Raw genomic sequence first — 21,032 nt, forward strand, 5'->3', positions numbered from 1 at the left:
ATGATTACATGATGATGGCGTCCTCTTGGGTAAAATATTCCGGAGGTAAAATAGTCCCCCATTCGGATCTCCGGGCGGGGACTACTCAAGAGGATGTCGTTATCAGGAGAAAGAAAACTGGCGTTATACGGATCGGAGCGTGGAATGTCAGATCCCTTAATCGGGCAGGTAGGTTAGAAAATTTAAAAAGGGAAATGGATAGGTTGAAGTTAGATATAGTGGGAATTAGTGAAGTTCGGTGGCAGGAGGAACAAGACTTCTGGTCAGGTGACTACAGGGTTATAAACACAAAATCAAATAGGGGTAATGCAGGAGTAGGTTTAATAATGAATAGGAAAATAGGAATGCGGGTAAGCTACTACAAACAGCATAGTGAACGCATTATTGTGGCCAAGATAGACACGAAGCCCACGCCTACTACAGTAGTACAAGTTTATATGCCAACTAGCTCTGCAGATGACGAAGAAATTGAAGAAATGTATGATGAAATAAAAGAAATTATTCAGATTGTGAAGGGAGTCGATAATTTAATAGTCATGGGTGACTGGAATTCGAGTGTAGGAAAAGGGAGAGAAGGAAACATAGTAGGTGAATATGGATTGGGGGACAGAAATGAAAGAGGAAGCCGCCTGGTAGAATTTTGCACAGAGCACAACATAATCATAACTAACACTTGGTTTAAGAATCATGAAAGAAGGTTGTATACATGGAAGAACCCTGGAGATACTAAAAGGTATCAGATAGATTATATAATGGTAAGACAGAGATTTAGGAACCAGGTTTTAAATTGTAAGACATTTCCAGGGGCAGATGTGGACTCTGACCACAATCTATTGGTTATGACCTGTAGATTAAAACTGAAGAAACTGCAAAAAGGTGGGAATTTAAGGAGATGGGACCTGGATAAACTAAAAGAACCAGAGGTTGTACAGAGATTCAGGGAGAGCATAAGGGAGCAATTGACAGGAATGGGGGAAATAAATACAGTAGAAGAAGAATGGGTAGCTTTGAGGGATGAAGTAGTGAAGGCAGCAGAGGATCAAGTAGATAAAAAGACGAGGGCTAGTAGAAATCCTTGGGTAACAGAAGAAATATTGAATTTAATTGATGAAAGGAGAAAATATAAAAATGCAGTAAGTGAAACAGGAAAAAAGGAATACAAACGTCTCAAAAATGAGATCGACAGGAAGTGCAAAATGGCTAAGCAGGGATGGCTAGAGGACAAATGTAAGGATGTAGAGGCCTATCTCACTAGGGGTAAGATAGATACCGCCTACAGAAAAATTAAAGAGACCTTTGGAGATAAGAGAACGACTTGTATGAATATCAAGAGCTCAGATGGAAACCCAGTTCTAAGCAAAGAAGGGAAAGCAGAAAGGTGGAAGGAGTATATAGAGGGTCTATACAAGGGCGATGTACTTGAGGACAATATTATGGAAATGGAAGAGGATGTAGATGAAGATGAAATGGGAGATATGATACTGCGTGAAGAGTTTGACAGAGCACTGAAAGACCTGAGTCGAAAGAAGGCCCCCGGAGTAGACAATATTCCATTGGAACTACTGACGGCCGTGGGAGAGCCAGTCCTGACAAAACTCTACCATCTGGTGAGCAAGATGTATGAAACAGGCGAAATACCCTCAGACTTCAAGAAGAATATAATAATTCCAATCCCAAAGAAAGCAGGTGTTGACAGATGTGAAAATTACCGAACTATCAGCTTAATAAGTCACAGCTGCAAAATACTAACGTGAATTCTTTACAGACGAATGGAAAAACTAGTAGAAGCCAACCTCGGGGAAGATCAGTTTGGATTCCGTAGAAACACTGGAACACGTGAGGCAATACTGACCTTACGACTTATCTTAGAAGAAAGATTAAGGAAAGGCAAACCTACGTTTCTAGCATTTGTAGACTTAGAGAAAGCTTTTGACAATGTTGACTGGAATACTCTCTTTCAAATTCTAAAGGTGGCAGGGGTAAAATACAGGGAGCGAAAGGCTATTTACAATTTGTACAGAAACCAGATGGCAGTTATAAGAGTCGATGGACATGAAAGGGAAGCAGTGGTTGGGAAGGGAGTAAGACAGGGTTGTAGCCTCTCCCCGATGTTGTTCAATCTGTATATTGAGCAAGCAGTAAAGGAAACAAAAGAAAAATTCGGAGTTGGTATTAAAATTCATGGAGAAGAAATAAAAACTTTGAGGTTCGCCGATGACATTGTAATTCTGTCAGAGACAGCAAAGGACTTGGAAGAGCAGTTGAATGGAATGGACAGTGTCTTGAAAGGAGGATATAAGATGAACATCAACAAAAGCAAAACAAGGATAATGGAATGTAGTCTAATTAAGTCGGGTGATGCTGAGGGAATTAGATTAGGAAATGAGGCACTTAAAGTAGTAAAGGAGTTTTGCTATTTGGGGAGCAAAATAACTGATGATGGTCGAAGTAGAGAGGATATAAAATGTAGGCTGGCAATGGCAAGGAAAGCGTTTCTGAAGAAGAGAAATTTGTTAACATCCAGTATAGATTTAAGTGTCAGGAAGTCATTTCTGAAAGTATTCGTATGGAGTGTAGCCATGTATGGAAGTGAAACATGGACGATAAATAGTTTGGACAAGAAGAGACTAGAAGCTTTCGAAATGTGGTGCTACAGAAGAATGCTGAAGATTAGATGGGTAGATCACATAACTAATGAGGAAGTATTGAATAGGATCGGGGAGAAGAGAAGTTTGTGGCACAACTTGACCAGAAGAAGGGATCGGTTGGTAGGACATGTTCTGAGGCATCAAGGGATCACCAATTTAGTATTGGAGGGCAGCGTGGAGGGTAAAAATCGTAGAGGGAGACCAAGAGATGAATACACTAAGCAGATTCAGAAGGATGTAGGTTGCAGTAGGTACTGGGAGATGAAAAAGCTTGCACAGGATAGAGTAGCATGGAGAGCTGCATCAAACCAGTCTCAGGACTGAAGACCACAACAACAACAACAACAACATTTCCTACTGGGCCAAAGCTTACAAAGATACATAAAAGTAAAGACTGATATTACAAATTCATACAATACTGTTCTGTCATATTCATTTGCATGTACTATGATGCAAATAAAGGAAATGATATAATAAAGAGAAAAAAGCAATTTGATAATGCGTTCTGATGATACATTAAATTAATGTGAGGTTACAGGCTGCAAGTATGTTCATTACAAACCCCTCCCTCCCCCCTACGGAGGGGTTCTTTGATGGTGGTTGGAGAGGTACCCGTCTTTGACGGCTGTCTTCTTTCTTTCTTTGGTTCTAGCATTACAAGTCTTATTTTCTTTTCTTACTTCTCTACTAGGGGCACCATTCTATCCCCCTCTTTCCAAAATCATTAGTTTCATTGTGAATATCTTTCTCTTGTCCATACAAATCAGCTAGTTTTTGTAGCATTGCCTGATGTGTAGAAATACTCAGTTAGTTTCAGGATCAGGTTATCTAACATTAATATTGTAAAAAGAACTGATGTTTCCTTGATTCCATTTTGGAATAAACAAACAGTGCAATAATCTATAAAAGATGAAAGATATAAAGTGAATTTAGTAATCCAAGAGTGATGAGTTTAAAAATATTGGTATTAGTGCATAATAATTCACTTTTTTTACATATGTTATCACATCATTCATCTAAGTGGAGGAAATGCGATGTAACTTATCATTGCAATGGAGTGACGTGTTACCCTACCTATACGTAGTGAATGAATGTTGACTATTTGTTATTTAAGTAATTAAGAACAGAAAACTGTCTGGAAGTTTTTGTAATTTGTTTTTGCATATGACATGATATGTAAGGATGTCACACATCTACAAGATCAGACAGCATTCACATTATTATCAAGAGTTATGGTATCTGAAGGGCTTTGATTTTGTTGCATGATCTGGTGTCTCAGCTTAGAGTGATGAGTTGTGTTGTGCACTGTAACTATGCTGATGACATCACAGAAAAAAAGTGCAGAAAACTGTCAAATCTTTCATTCATTCATATAACATCAAAGTCTTTTGTTTGATGTCAGACTGAATGATCAAGCAATGTTTCCTGTTATTAACTGTTGTTGTTATATGTTGGAATACAATATAAATATTTATCAGAAGAAGAAGTATGGCATATTACATGAAATTTCTAAGTTTCCATTACAGGTACATCTGCAGGGGCGACAGAGTCATCTGAGCAGCCCCTCCACAGTCTATACAGAATATTCAATTACAGATGCAAAATTTAAGATAATAACAAACCCAATGTGAGCATATTTTTCAAAGTTGAACGTTGCACTTCTGGTTCTTGTACTTCGCATACTGTGATGCATTGAAATTTGAGCAATCAAGATTTGGGTCCTGAATGCGAGGCCAAATCTCCAGAAGGTGAGCACTTTCCATGTGGTGGCTGGTGACAACTGAATGATCACGCAACAAACAAGGAATAATTTTACGACGTCTATATGTGAAAGCAGGATGATCACGTGGACGAATACCAGCTGCTTTGGAACACAGTCCTGTCACGTATACATCCTCCAGATGGAAGAGCTTAGTCTGTAGAGCTGCTTTGTACAATTGTTTCACAACATCATTTGACATTACATATCCTGCACCAGATAGGTAATTTGGGTAGACTCTTCTAGGATACATATAACTTGGAGCATACCTATGCAGAAAGAAGGTATGTAAATTTTTTTTGGTATGAATACATACTATACATTTACTCTAATTACCCCTAGAATTAAGGAGCAGTGAAATTATTCTGTACTGTTATAAACTGCTTGTCATAAGTTATCCATGTTTATTCAACAAATAAGGAGAGGTTTCCTTGACATACTGAAACTGTAGAATGTTTTCAAGTTTAAAGAGAGTGTTCTGGTGGCTATCAGAGTAAAAAGGAAAGTTGAATGTTACTGTATCTAAAAAGGAAGAATAGAAGATTAGAGCTTAATGATGAACAGGTAATTAGACAAACTCAGATTTGGGTGGATGAGAAAGGAAAATGGTCACATTCTGTTGAAAGGAACCACCTCGGCGTTTGTCTTAACTGTTTTAAAAGAATGAGGGAAAATCTATATATGTATGGTCAAACTTGGAATTGAGCTGCTGTCCTTCTGGAGAAAACTACAGTGTCTAACCAATGAACCATCTCATTTGATACTGAAACTGGAAATGCATAATACAGTTACTCATACCTTGATAATATTTTCAGCAAAATCAGAATGATCAGTGAAACCAATGAAACTGGGCTAAAAAGAATGGGAACAAAAGAAATCATACTTGGCATTTGTGTTTTGTACTCATGTGAACAATCTGAAGAAATAAATGTTGAAAGATTACTAATGAACGTTATTTAATGACAGTGTGCATATAAGAACTGTCAGTTATATATTACTTGAGTGTGATCTTAAATAATGAATCACACAGTTTAAGAAATCCAGCTGGACAGAATATATTACAATGAGTAGGCCCCAGACAGATGTTTTGTACAAAAACCAATCAACAAAAACTAAAATTAATATTAAATATGTCTAATGGAAGTATAACATGTACTTTGCTGTAAAAAGTCATTTATGATGTCTCAAACTATGACTAGTGCTGAAGTAAATACAGTAAAACGGTGGTGGAAGTTTTTTCTTTGTTCCCTAAATCACATAAAGCAAACTCTGAACTGGTTCCTTTGGACAGAAAATAGCCGGTTTCCTTCTCCTATCTGACTTCGTTATTCATTCTGTGATTGATGGCACAAGTGATGAATTTAACAAATGTTTTGCTGTGATCATCGCAAGCCACAGATAGTGTGTGTGTTTCCTGCACTGACATTTTCTGATGAATACAAATTTATGTGCATACTAATTTATGTGCTCAACTCTTTCTCTATCCTCACACAATTTATATATATAAAATGACTGAACATTTTATAATTATACTACCTGATTGATTTCCAGGGGGTAAAATAGTTTATCATATTTTAAAAAATATGAAAAATGTGTATTCACAGAAAATTCTAGAAACTTATTGCTCTTTACGACTCAAGAAGTTCGTATTGTTTAGCTGGGATGGCTTCTGTACATCTCTAGAGTTAATGTCTGATCATGAAATAAAAGACGGTTTTGGCACATCCACTGATAGAATGTTGTTAATGTTGTTGAAGGGTTCTAAGTCAACAAAGCAAGTGAAATTACCTGAACAGCAAAAAGGACAAAATAAAAAAGTAAAGGAAACAACTGAGTAATCCCACTGTCCTCATTTGATCAGCTTCATGTCATTCCATGTCAAACCTTTACCCTGAACATGGTAAAATTATAGTAGTGTTGACAATTGAAAAGCCACAACCTTTGGCTTAGTCAACTTTAGATTCCTTAATCAATCAAACTCCCTTGTGTTTACCAGCTTCAGACTTTTGTTTGCTTTACAAATGTGTTAACATTTTATACATTTTGCATTAAGTATTTAAGCCAGAAAAAGTTTATGAAAAGTATGAAATTGTGTTTAAAGTCTGTTGGAAGTTGCTAGTGTTCTCATTACCATACAGTGGTTGAGTATAGTTTGTGGAATTGGCTCCATAATTTAAGAAAAACTAGTTTTTCATGCATTTCAATGTTTATTACATCGTATCTCATGCACTATGTGTCAGACAATGGTATAATTTTGCAGGCAAATTGAGAGGTATATAAGGATACTATCTTGAAAACGCCCTGTAAATAGAGTTAGTAATAAAGAAAAATATATCAAAACTCCCTGCCTAATGCAACAGTTTTACTGCATGAACAGCTAAAGTTAGTAAGCAATAAATTTTTTTTCTTACATCATTTTGTGGGGGGTGTCAACAAGAAAAAGTGTTGTAAAGGTTTGAAATTATGTGTAAAGTTTGTTGCAAGTATCTAAATGCTCTCATTCCCAAATAATGGATTAAATTTAGACTGAGTATTTACATGTGATGAGTTACACTGCCTCAAGACATATACACAGTTTCAATTGTAATACTTTTCTTACTGTACCACACCTTTGACATAAGATTTTACTTGTTAATAAGTAGATTATTACAGAATTTTAAATTTTTAAATTCAGTCAACAATTTAATGAGGTATCAAAACCCAAAATATGGTTGCCACTGGCAAACAGCAACTAGAATCCGCATTCCATGAACTGGGTTGCCTCTTTAGCAATATAGATACCACAACACAGAATCTAGTCTTCTATATTTGGACATTGAAGATAGCAAGTGGTAGCAGAAGCTATAACAGTCAAGCATACAGACAGTGGTAAAAATAGGTAAGAGAGATTAAAAGTCCCAGGAATATGAATTCGTAGAAGATAAATGGGGAAATAATGCCTTCGACTGCACATACCAACACACATTTGACAATAAAAAGGAGTCTGAAGGGAATCTATGCAGGAACGAGGAGAGAAGGAAGTGAGGCCATTAGAGATGGAGCACAAACTTGTATTACAAAAGGATGGGGAGGAAAGGGGCCATGCCCTAGTCAAAGGAATCATACTGACATTTTCTTTTACAATGTAGGGAAATCATGGAAAAACTGAATCTGGATGGCTGGACAGAAATTTGAACTGTTGCCCTCCCAAAGGGGAGTCCAGTGAGATAATCTCACTCGCTATTAGGAGTTTAGGGCTGCTATGGAGACTTTGAGGCAACAGGAACATCAAAAGAAATAGGAGTAGTCTGAAATGGTATAAAGGCTGGAGCAATATTATAAAAAACATGAGGAGAGGTGAGGAGCGGAAGGAAGAAGGTAAAGAGCAGAAGCAGGAAGGTGAGTGAATCAACACCAGGAATAATTATGCTTACAAACAGAAAATTGCTAGAGTCAGAAAAGAGGAAGAACAAGGAAATGACAAGAGAGAGTCAGTGACTGGGCAAAAGAAAAGTGAAATTTTTTTAAAACTAAAAAATGAATGGTAAGCACAATAATTGACAAAGGAGACAAAAGAGCAAAAGATCCACTGGATCAGGTAAAGCAACTTTAGAAGAAGGATATCAAAAGCTATAGGACCTGGTTCACCAAGATGATTTTGGAATCAACAAAATACTAAAAGTAAAGAATAATTTACGCAACCCAAATATGATAGAACCAGTCACTTACAGAGAGAAGTTTCTTGTCAGTTCTCACAGTCACTTAGAAATTAACAGTAAATTCCTATTAAATGTACTATTTACTATATTTATACAGACATACAGATCCAGTTTTCTGTTAACTGATTTTCCAGTTGTTTATGTATAAACTCCAACACTGATTCTGCAAATACAGGTTTGGTTGTTGGATTTCAGCTTCCATAACCTGTATTCATATCTGTACCAAGCTTCGGTTGGCAACTGACTACTTGGTTTAGAAATGATCATTCATGTGGAAATAATAATTTTATATGAAGTGAAAGAAAGGAAGAAATATTTAACTGACCAGGAAGTTATTAATTGTGTGGATTTAACTGAAGATAATCAAACAATGGAAAATACAGGATGGAATGTAATAATACTGTGAGAGGAAAAGTTGCTACTCATCATATAGCAGAGATGATGAGTCACAGATAGGCACGCCAAAAAGACTGTCACAAATTAGCTTTTGGCCAGTAAGGCCTTCATCAGAATTAGATGGCAAACACACACATACACACACAAACAAACTCAAACTTTGTTGTGCCTATCTGCGACTCAGCATCTTCACTCTATGGTGGGTAGCAACTTTCGTTTTCACAGTATTGTTCAACTGAAGATAAGTATATTTCATCTTCATTATACAGAAGTGATGATGTTTAAATGAACTAATTGGCAGTTCCGTACAGTTGGCTAAACTGTAAACTGTTATAACTACTCTTTCTATTTTAGTGACAATGATTTGTTAATGTGGAAACTGCATAGTTGCACTGTGGCATGGAGTGCACATTAAAGTAGGTAAGTCAGCTTGATGTCAAAAGCAACCAAGTAAGTACCCAAGGCAACAGGACCATGCCTAGTTAAAGCACTGGATTGTTTAAGTCAGCTTTCAGGATGTGGACAGTTTTACTTCTTTCAATATAAATGAAGATTACATATCTGGTAGCAATAATAATACTTAAAAAAAGAAAAAAGTGAAGAAGCAGAAAATTATAATTTTTTTCCTGCATGGAAATGACCATTATTTATGAGTCACTGAAAGTTCAAATAGCTATATTACTATACTTTTAAATCATTCCAAACTAGCTTTATTCGTTTACTTTTAAATCAATCACAATCTTCAAACTTTTTCCTGCATTTCCACTTTTATTATCTCAGAAAGTGAAATCTACTAATAAACTATAATATAAAGTTGGTTTGATACATAATTCTTTAATATGATTTAAACATTTTATTTCCTTGCATGCAAAATGTAGCAGTACATTACTTCTTTTCTGTGTTTCTAACCTCTCACAATCACACTCAAATACAATAATTTCTGGTGGTTTTTGTATCCAAATGCATCAAAAATTTCTGCTGAAAAAAGAATTTAGCTTTATTTAGCTACTTGAAGTTGTGGAGAGAAGTCTTCAGGCACAGTCAAAGCAAATATTAGACACAATGTGTTAACTTTAAGACTACACTGACAGCTCTTAGGGTCATAGGTCAAAGAATATGATCAAAGGATGTGTACCTGTAATGCAGGCAACTTCTGAAGGGTTCTGATGTCTTTACTGGAAATTCAACTTCTCATCCGGTAAGCTTATTTTAGCATCAAATGTCTGCAGCCCACATAAATAAAACAACCATTTGCTTTCATGTCACTGAAACTGGTTTGGCTTTCATGTTCAGACATGCAGTGAGTGGCTGTTTTCTGACTATAGTATAGTGCTGATGGGCTGGCAGCACAATCACTGAAGTGATGACATGGAATGACTTTCAGCCATTTATTTATTTACTTATTTATTTATTTATTATTTGTCCCGTAGATCAAATCAGTACAATGGCTTGTACAACTTATATGGGATAAGTCAATACAAATATACAGTTTACAGGAGTCTAAAACAGTAAACAAGAACACAGAAGAATGATTATTCTACATTACCTACAAATTATGTTACTTAAAGTTACAGCTTTACAGAGAATTGTTACATGATGTGACAAAATTGACTTAACAACATTCAGCTTTGATACATTATCATGCACTAAGACAATTTTGATTTCAAATATTCCTCGATGGTATAAAAGCAGTCTTTTATTATTTCACTGTCTGTTTGAATTTATTTATTTCTTGGGTTTCTTGTATAAAAGTTGGAAGATGGTTATATAATTTTATTCCCATGCACTTGACACCATCACTGTACAGTTTCGTTGAGTGGGGATGTATTCTTAGAGAGGTTTTTGATCTTGTGTCATAATCGTGGTAATCCATATTTTTGCTAATTTTGTTGATACTTTTTTTAGTAAAGAATAATAATTCTAGTATGTATTGGCATGGGAGGGGCAAAATATTTAGTTTCTTAAATAATGGTTTAAAAGTGTCTGTTTTTTGAACATAATTGTTCTGACTATCTTCTTTTGCAGTTTGAATATCTTAATTGATTCAGAATTTTGGCCCCAGAAGATGATTCCGTAGTTAAGTACAGAGTAAAAGAGTGCATGGTACATTGTGATTAGGGTACTTGTGTTAGTGACGTTCCTTATTGATCTAATCATGAAGCATACTTTACTAAGTTTTGTGCTGGTAATGTCAATGTGCCTTTTCCATGTGAGCGTATAGTAGTAGTGACCCCCAAAAATTTTATTTCATTTTCAAGTTTAACATTATTTTTTTCCAGTGATATAGTTGTTAGTAATGGATTTCTGTTTTGGGCAGTGTGGAAGGTTATTCCAATTGTCTTTTTTGCATTAAGAAGCAGCCTGTTACTTTGAAGCCATCGACTTATTTGATCTGTGGTCCTACCTATATTAGATTGGAGAATTTGTTCGGGTGCAGATATGAGTACAGAGGTGTCATCAGCAAACAAAAGGGTTTTTGTGTCCGGTAGGCTGTGAGGAAGGTCATTTATGTAAAATAAGAACAGCAAGGGGCCCAGGACGGAGCCTTGGGGAACGCCTTGCTTTATGGTATGTATGGAGGAATGTAAAGTGCTAGCTGTACCTGAGAGCTTAGTTTCATTTAATTCAACATACTGCTGTCGATCTTCCAGATAGCTTTTAAACCAGTCATAGGCATCTTTTGCAAAAGTATACTATGATTAACCATGTCGAAGGCCTTCGTTAGATCTAGGAAGATACCTATGGCTGGGAGGTTTTGTCCACAAGCTCCAGTGCATGATCTAGAAATTCTTGTATTGCATCAGTTGTAGCTTTCTTACTTTGGAAGCCAAACTGAGCAGGTGACAGGATATTTTCTTTGTCTAGAAAGGACATGATTCTGGTGGCCATTATATATTCAAATACTTTACTAAAAGTTGAAAGCAGTGCAATGGGTTGATAATTACTGGGATCCTCTTTGCTTCCTTTTTTGTGGACAGGTATAATTTTTGCAATTTTGAGCATACCAGGAAATGCACCATTCAGGAATGAGAAGTTTATTATGTGGGCTAGGGGTTTACTGATAAAGTTACTGCAATTATGAAAGAGGAAGCATGGAATTTGATCTTGTCCAGCAGATGATTTTTTTAAAATTTTGCTATGAAGTGTCTTTTCTATTTCAGTTTCAGATGTAGGCCTTAAAAATAGAGTCTCAGAGCATAAGTTTGGTTCTAGTTGTAAGGGACAGCTATTTTTAAGATGGTTAGCCAGGTTTTCTACTGTTTCTGTAAAGTAGTTATTGAATTCCTCTGCTGTTTCTTTCCCACTGGAGACTATTTTTCCATTTATTTTTAAGCTAATATCACTTTGCAGTTGTTTTCCTCTATTAGTATTCATATTAATAAGTTGCCACATGCTTTTGCTCTTATTTGATGACAATTTGAGGTAGTTATCATTCTGTAGCTTTTTGGCTGCATTTACTACATTCCTTAATGTCTTTTTATATAGAGTAAAGTATGACTTAAATGCTTCACTACTGCGTAGTTTGGATTTGCTAATATAAAAAAGTTCTCTTTTTCTTTGTGATGATCTAATGATTCCTGGGGTGATCCAGCTGGAGAGTTTTCTATCTTTGTTGATACATTTTGTTTGTAAGGGAATGTGGCAATTAAAATAATAACAGAAAATATCCAAGAATGCTTCATATTTGCTGTCTACTGTTTGAGCCTCATATACATTTTGCCAGTTTTCATTTTGTACATCAAAGAGGAAAGTATGCATGTGGGTTTTATTGAAGTTTCTCCTCTGTACAGTGATTTTATTGTGTTCGTGACTGTTACTTTGCCACCAGACCTGCATAATTAATGCATTGTCGTCTGAAAATCCTAGTTTGATGGAGGATACAGTACAATTTATAGTGCTTGCTACTTGATCCAGACAAGTTGTATTGTGATTTGTTATCCTGGTTGGAGTGTTAACTATTAGGTCTAGGTTGTAGCTGTTCATAAAATTTTTTATGCTTAGATGGCTAGAGTTTTCTGAGAGAAAATCTATATTATAATCACCACATATTAGAACACTATATGATTTTCTTTTACTTAGATTTTCTATTACTGGTGCTAGAATTTTGTAGAAAGTCCCTATGTTACCAGAGGGTGACCTGTAAAGTGCTATTATATAAACATTTAGATCTGTAAGCTCTACACCTGACAGTTCTATATCTTTTTCAATACTATACGAATTGTAAATATCAAGAGGTGTAGCAGTAATGTTGTCTTTTATAAATATGCAACTACCTCCACCTTTGTAAGATGTTCTTGAGAAGTGACCTACGAGTTTAAAATTTGGTATCACAACACTTTCTATTTCAAAAGACCTCATGAAATATTCATTAATACATAATATCTGTGTATCTGACAGTTCACTTGCACTTGATAACAAAATTTCTAATTCATTAAGTTTGGTTTTGAGCCCTTGCACATTATGGATGTATACTTTTGGATCAAGAAATTTTTTGTTTAATTTTTTTACACATTGGTCAGAAGGTTCAGACTTTACCTTATTTACTACAGTTTGCTGATGGAGTCCTTTGCAAGTTTTATGGTGTGTCTTTAACTTGTTTGATGATGCTATCTTTAACTTGTTTGGTGATGCTAAGTTTTTTCTTTTCTCAGAGGGGGATAGAAAAAATCCTCCTTGGGTATATTCCGCCTTGATCTTAAATTAACTCTTACAGGTGTAGCTGCTGCAGTCCTTGTTTGGTTGAAGAGCTATTAGCCTTGAATTCCTATAACTTTCTTTTATTATTTAGGTTAACAGGTTTAACTTTTCTCTGTTAAGCAATGTAAAAAGTGATCTTTAGTGTCTAATAAATATAAACAAAAATATAAAAGAATAACAGAAGATATGGTTTTAGAAATAGCACCAGAATTTGGAAAGGAGACAACAGCACTACAATCTGTGAACAATAATGCTGAAACTGGCCATCAACATGAGTTCACTATCATGTTCCTCGAACCACAGCAAGGTGGATTCTTCCCATTTGTTACATTTTTCTATGCCCATTATTAAGCAATTTTTTTTGTTTTACTAATTTTTATCTTATTTTCCCTGCATTTACCTACTTGCATGTAACACTTACTTAAAATTCTCAAGTTTTTATTTACACCAAATTTCACTTGAATTTATTATTCAGATTCATATTTTTATTCTCCTCAATCCTTTGTACTATTAGTGTGGCTATGGAGTATGTTAATTAATAATTAAAATTAGCATCAGAGTTTAATATATGTAAAACTTTGTGAGCTGATCAGCATAATTCGATATAATAACCAATGTGAACAGAGAGTTAAGCATTCCAACTTTTCTGTAAAGCGCTTTAAACTACCCAGAACCAATTAACTTCTGAAATAATTAAACTTGAAGTTCAGAGCCACCAGCTGGTTTCTATCACAGATTATTTTGTAATCACTGTTAGATTCTGACCTTTTACTACATACTTCTGCTACATTATTTTTTTCTGTGAAAAATGAGACTGATTAATTAATTTGCTTATCAATAATTTCATGAAATATATCCTGATTTGCAGTATGTCACTCACACATGAAACAAGGAGGATTCATACTGCGTAAGGAGAATATTATCCATGCGTTTTTCTAGACTCTGACCAGCAACATTTTCTATAACCCAAAATCACAATAGTTCTTTTGGTTCATTCGAAACAATAAAATTCATCCTAGTCCATTTTCCAAGCATAATGTAATTTATAAAATAACATTTTAGTCTTATGCCCATCCCATCACACTATACCACTACTATGCACCTACGATAAACAAAAACATGAGCACTGAAAACCACAAAACTCGAGAACTTTTGAGTGATTTTTGTAACCTAAATTAAGGCACATATGAACAGAACTGTGCTGTGATTAACAAGAATGTGGAGTGTTATTGTGATCAGAAATAATGATTGTTGGACATGATGACTCTCATTATGGTCTGGATTAAGCGAAATGTTGAAATGTAATCCTTCTGTAATAGATTACCATAGGGCAATGCTAGGTGCTAAGGGTGGGGAATTGTTCCAGCCTAGCGGAATTAGGACTTTCGAGGTTAATGAAGCATAACAGTGATCTATTTGTGTACACTGGTGACATGACTATTGGACAGTGGTATAAAAGAAACTAGAATTGTTGTTGTTGTGGTCTTCAGTCCTGAGACTGGTTTGATGCAGCTCTCCATGCTACTCTATCCTGTGCAAGCTGCTTCATCTCCCAGTACCTACTGCAACCTACATTCGTCTGAATTATACAATGGAAAATCCAAGATGGAATATAACAGTATTATGAAAAGGATTGTTGTTACTCACCATATAGCCAGTGGCCTTGGCATAGTGGTAACACCAAGATCACTGAAGTTAAGTGCTGGTGGGCTGGGTAGTACTTGAATGGGTGACCATCCTGTCTGCCAAATGCTATTGGCAAGCAAGGTGCACCCAGCCCTGGTGAGGCAAATTGAGGAGTTACTTGACTGAGAGGCAGTGACTCAGGTCTCATAAACTGATATACGGCCAGGAGAGCGATGTGCTGACCACATGCCTCTCCATATCCAGACCCAGTGACGCCTCTGGGCTGAGGATGACATGGTGGCCAGTCAGTACCAGTGGGCCTTCCTGGTCTGTTCAGGTGGAGCATAGATCAGTTTTTGCTCACCATAGAGTGGAGATGCTAAGTCACAGAAAGCACAACAAACGGACTTACAGAAAGCGAGCTTTGCCGAAAACAGACCAAACACAAATACACACTCAAGTAAATGCAGCTCACATTCAGGAATTTGGGATTGTGTAGCAGGAGAACTTTATAGATGGAGAGAAAGTGTTACAAGGAGCCTGATTGATATGCTTTTGCAAGACTATGTTGGCGAGGGTTAAGGATTGGTGCAGTCTGAACAGACAGATGTCATTGTGGAAGGAAGAGTGGCAGACAGACATGGGTAATTGGATGGTAAGGACATTTGGGGACATTCCATGAGCCAAGAAAAACCACAGGAACAGTACATGGGACTGGGTTCCGGCTAAGGATAAGGTAACTTTTCTGTATTAATGCACATGGAAGGAGCAAGGACCTATGGTGATGGATAAATGTGGGTTGCACGTCTGTGGGTGGATAAGTGTGAAGACAGGGTGTGATAAACCTTTTGCATTTCTTTTATGTTTTCGTCTTCTTTAAAGGCAAAGAGAAAAGATGAAGCGGTAGCCAAGCATAGAGCCTATGCCTACCGTTACGTAGTTTTGATTTTCAGTTGTTAAATAACAGAGGAGTTTTTCTTGCATCAGAGTAGGAAGGAAGGATTCGCACTCAGCTAGTGAACGAGTGATAAGCACGCCATTTTTTATGCGAGTGATTGTAGATCACCATTTTGGGGTCGCTATGAATAAGTGAGGAGAATGTATTTCATATGTGCACCATTTAGAAAAGTGCAGTATTGTTTTATTAACAGAAAGGTCGTGTGAGTTGTTATTTCAAATAGTACAATAATTACAAGAACTGAAGCCCACCTATGTACTTTGTTAAATTATGGAGACCTGATAAGTTCAATGGGACCACAGTCAAGACTCCTAAGGTGAACACTGTGACCAAATGTAGCATTATAAAGAAGGGTAAGCACAAATCCCCCCCATGAACCATGGACCTTGCCGTTGGTGGGGAGGCTTGCGTGCCTCAGCGATACAGATAGCCGTACCGTAGGTGCAACCACAACGGAGGGGTATCTGTTGAGAGGCCAGACAAACGTGTGGTTCCTGAAGAGGGGCAGCAGCCTTTTCAGTAGTTGCAAGGGCAACAGTCTGGATGATTGACTGATCTGGCCTTGTAACAATAACCAAAACGGCCTTGCTGAGCTGGTACTGCGAACGGCTGAAAGCAAGGGGAAACTACAGCCGTAATTTTTCCCGAGGGCATGCAGCTTTACTGTATGATTACATGATGATGGCGTCCTCTTGGGTAAAATATTCCGGAGGTAAAATAGTCCCCCATTCGGATCTCCGGGCGGGGACTACTCAAGAGGATGTCGTTATCAGGAGAAAGAAAACAGGCGTTCTACGGATCGGAGCGTGGAATGTCAGATCCCTTAATCGGGCAGGTAGGTTAGAAAATTTAAAAAGGGAAATGGATAGGTTGAAGTTAGATATAGTGGGAATTAGTGAAGTTCGGTGGCAGGAGGAACAAGACTTCTGGTCAGGTGAATACAGGGTTATAAACACAAAATCAAATAGGGGTAATGCAGGAGTAGGTTTAATAATGAATAGGAAAATAGGAATGCGGGTAAGCTACTACAAACAGCATAGTGAACGCATTATTGTGGCCAAGATAGATACGAAGCCCACGCCTACTACAGTAGTACAAGTTTATATGCCAACTAGCTCTGCAGATGACGAAGAAATTGAAGAAATGTATGATGAAATAAAAGAAATTATTCAGATTGTGAAGGGAGACGAAAATTTAATAGTCCGAATTTTGCACAGAGCGCAACATAATCATAACTAACACTTGGTTTAAGAATCATGAAAGAAGGTTGTATACATGGAAGAACCCTGGAGATACTAAAAGGTATCAGATAGATTATATAATGGTAAGACAGAGATTTAGGAACCAGGTTTTAAATTGTAAGACATTTCCAGGGGCAGATGTGGACTCTGACCACAATCTATTGGTTATGACCTGTAGATTAAAACTGAAGAAACTGCAAAAAGGTGGGAATTTAAGGAGATGGGACCTGGATAAACTAAAAGAACCAGAGGTTGTACAGAGATTCAGGGAGAGCATAAGGGAGCAATTGGCAGGAATGGGGGAAATAAATACACTAGAAGAAGAATGGGTAGCTTTGAGGGATGAAGTAGTGAAGGCAGCAGAGGATCAAGTAGGTAAAAAGACGAGGGCTAGTAGAAATCCTTGGGTAACAGAAGAAATATTGAATTTAATTGATGAAAGGAGAAAATATAAAAATGCAGTAAGTGAAACAGGCAAAAAGGAATACAAACGTCTCAAAAATGAGATCGACAGGAAGTGCAAAATGGCTAAGCAGGGATGGCTAGAGGACAAATGTAAGGATGTAGAGGCCTATCTCACTAGGGGTAAGATAGATACCGCCTACAGGAAAATTAAAGAGACCTTTGGAGATAAGAGAACGACTTGTATGAATATCAAGAGCTCAGATGGAAACCCAGTTCTAAGCAAAGAAGGGAAAGCAGAAAGGTGGAAGGAGTATATAGAGGGTCTATACAAGGGCGATGTACTTGAGGACAATATTATGGAAATGGAAAAAGATGTAGATGAAGATGAAATGGGAGATATGATACTGCGTGAAGAGTTTGACAGAGCACTGAAAGACCTGAGTCGAAAGAAGGCCCCCGGAGTAGACAATATTCCATTGGAACTACTGACGGCCGTGGGAGAGCCAGTCCTGACAAAACTCTACCATCTGGTGAGCAAGATGTATGAAACAGGCGAAATACCCTCAGACTTCAAGAAGAATATAATAATTCCAATCCCAAAGACAGCAGGTGTTGACAGATGTGAAAATTACCGAACTATCAGCTTAATAAGTCACAGCTGCAAAATACTAACACGAATTCTTTACAGACGAATGGAAAAACTAGTAGAAGCCAACCTGGGGGAAGATCAGTTTGGATTCCGTAGAAACACTGGAACACATGAGGCAATACTGACCTTACGACTTATCTTAGAAGAAAGATTAAGGAGAGGCAAACCTACGTTTCTAGCATTTGTAGACTTAGAGAAAGCTTTTGACAATGTTGACTGGAATACTCTCTTTCAAATTCTAAAGGTGGCAGGGGTAAAATACAGGGAGCGAAAGGCTATTTACAATTTGTACAGAAACCAGATGGCAGTTATAAGAGTCGAGGGACATGAAAGGGAAGCAGTGGTTGGGAAGGGAGTAAGACAGGGTTGTAGCCTCTCCCCGATGTTGGTCAATCTGTATATTGAGCTAGCAGTAAAGGAAACAAAAGAAAAATTCGGAGTTGGTATTAAAATTCATGGAGAAGAAATAAAAACTTTGAGGTTCGCCGATGACATTGTAATTCTGTCAGAGACAGCAAAGGACTTGGAAGAGCAGTTGAATGGAATGGACAGTGTCTTGAAAGGAGGATATAAGATGAACATCAACAAAAGCAAAACAAGGATAATGGAATGTAGTCTAATTAAGTCGGGTGATGCTGAGGGAATTAGATTAGGAAATGAGGCACTTAAAGTAGTAAAGGAGTTTTGCTATTTGGGGAGCAAAATTACTGATGATGGTCGAAGTAGAGAGGATATAAAATGTAGGCTGGCAATGGCAAGGAAAGCGTTTCTGAAGAAGAGAAATTTGTTAACATCCAGTATAGATTTAAGTGTCAGGAAGTCATTTCTGAAAGTATTCGTATGGAGTGTAGCCATGTATGGAAGTGAAACATGGACGATAAATAGTTTGGACAAGAAGAGAATAGAAGCTTTCGTAATGTGGTGCTACAGAAGAATGCTGAAGATTAGATGGGTAGATCACATAACTAATGAGGAAGTATTGAACAGGATTGGGGAGAAGAGAAGTTTGTGGCACAACTTGACCAGAAGAAGGGATCGGTTGGTAGGACATGTTCTGAGGCATCAAGGGATCACCAATTTAGTATTGGAGGGCAGCGTGGAGGGTAAAAATCGTAGAGGGAGACCAAGAGATGAATACACTAAGCAGATTCAGAAGGATGTAGGTTGCAGTAGGTACTGGGAGATGAAGAAGCTTGCACAGGATAGAGTAGCATGGGGAGATGCATCAAACCAGTCTCAGGACTGAAGACCACAACAACAACAACAACAAGCACAAATCTACAGCAGAGAAAGAAACTACTTCATTGGATAACCTACCACTGCCAGGATAATGGTTTGCCACGCCACAATCTGTGCAGTACCACGTGGATTCCTGCCATGTGACCGGAACTGCTTTGTTCACAGGTCTACCTCCTCAGCATCCGACCATGCCTGCACCTGCCTCGCTTCAGCATCAACACATGCCTTCCTGCTTCAATACCTCGGCCTGCAACAGGAACAATAGCTTGTTATATGTGCCTGACCTCCAGCTCTGTCCTACTGCTATGCCTCAGTGTTTTGTGCCACAACATTCACCTTATCCGCACACCGTTTTGAGTGAACATTCACACATTCTGCCCGACGTTCGACATCATTTTCCTCACTGTGCTTCTGGACAGCCCGCACCTCCGCAGCCTCCCTGCAACACAGGTGGCTCTGACTCTGATTGTAAATCGAGTTTTCTGTGGAATGACATGCGTTTTCAAACTTTGAACTTTTTCTAACCTGTCGCCCCCGCACCGGCTCCAGTCGAGCTTCAGCTACCGTTCTCAGCACATCTCGGTGCTTCATCTGTGTAGGTCTTTCGCTACATGTCAGTCCGAACACACCTGCAACGTGTCAAACTTCTGCAACCGCAATCGACACATTACGGTGTCTCACCCACGTCAGCCTTCTGCGCCGTGACGGATCGCACTCTACCACAATGCGTGACCTTCACGCTGCCACCCGACCAGCTGTCATCGCCACACACCCTGGAGACACACTCTCCTGGAATTCTGCAGCAACAGCAGCTCGTCTCAGGCAGTGCCCCGATGAATTCAACTCAACCTGTTCTTCCGAACGTTCTACAACGCTTACCGACGCTGCCGCCATTCAACCCCGACAGGGCAACAATCTGGTTCAAAATTGTGGACAAAGTGTTCGACCATTTCAAACTCGACGAATCAACCAGATTTCTGTACCTTATCACCCACCTGCATGACCAGGACGACTTGATGGCTGACCTGGTCGACGCCCCAGACTCAGCTACCCGGTACACTCTAGCCAAAAAGACAGTTTTACGTTGGTTTGCGTACTCAACTGAGACAGCAATACGGCAAGTGCTCCATGTTGAGCAACTAGGTAATGACAAACCTTCACAATTCTTGAGACGGCTATGGGCCTTGCTCAGTGACATTCTACTCTCTGACACAGCTCTCCTCGCCATCTGGTCAGATAAACTACCTCCTCATATCCGCTTTGCTCTGGCTCGGAGGTCTCCCCAACCTGTCGAGCAATGTATGACAATTGCTGACAAACTACATGATGAATCACTGCTCTATTTTGCCAGCTACTGCCTACCTGGCAAGTCTCAGGTTCAGGCTCCTTGTCCCGTGGCCAGACACAGCCGTGGCTGCACCGTATCAACTGTTCCGCTCGCTCGGACACAGTAAACAAGCAGCTGGGACATCAACGGCTTCGTCCTCAGTCACGCCCCCTCCTGCAACTGAACTGGCTGCGGCCACCGAACCTCAACCACCACCCCTGGCAACGCAATTTCCGCAGGAAATGCAACTGCGCTACCCATACTGTTACTTCCACACACGGTTTGGTGAGGAGGCAGAGAACTGCAGACCACCCTGCTGCTTCCCAAACGCCAATTGCAGGTAGGTCTGGGTGCCGCCTCCTGCGCACGACATGAAAGGCACCTCCCA

General features: G+C 38.3%; 1 protein-coding gene across 1 annotated transcript in view; it reads right to left on the minus strand.

The window, feature by feature from the left end:
- Nucleotides 1-4,288: 4,288 nt before the first annotated feature.
- The window catches only part of LOC126484871 (beta-1,3-galactosyltransferase 1-like), a 72,457-nt gene continuing 55,713 nt past the window's right edge, over nt 4,289-21,032 (minus strand). The window contains exon 5 of the mRNA XM_050108466.1: nt 4,289-4,676. Coding sequence (XP_049964423.1) covers nt 4,289-4,676 — 388 coding nt within the window. The remainder of the gene's footprint in view (nt 4,677-21,032) is intronic.

Source organism: Schistocerca serialis, chromosome 6 (genome assembly GCF_023864345.2).
Source record: "Schistocerca serialis cubense isolate TAMUIC-IGC-003099 chromosome 6, iqSchSeri2.2, whole genome shotgun sequence".
In the NCBI taxonomy this organism is placed as follows: domain Eukaryota; kingdom Metazoa; phylum Arthropoda; class Insecta; order Orthoptera; family Acrididae; genus Schistocerca; species Schistocerca serialis.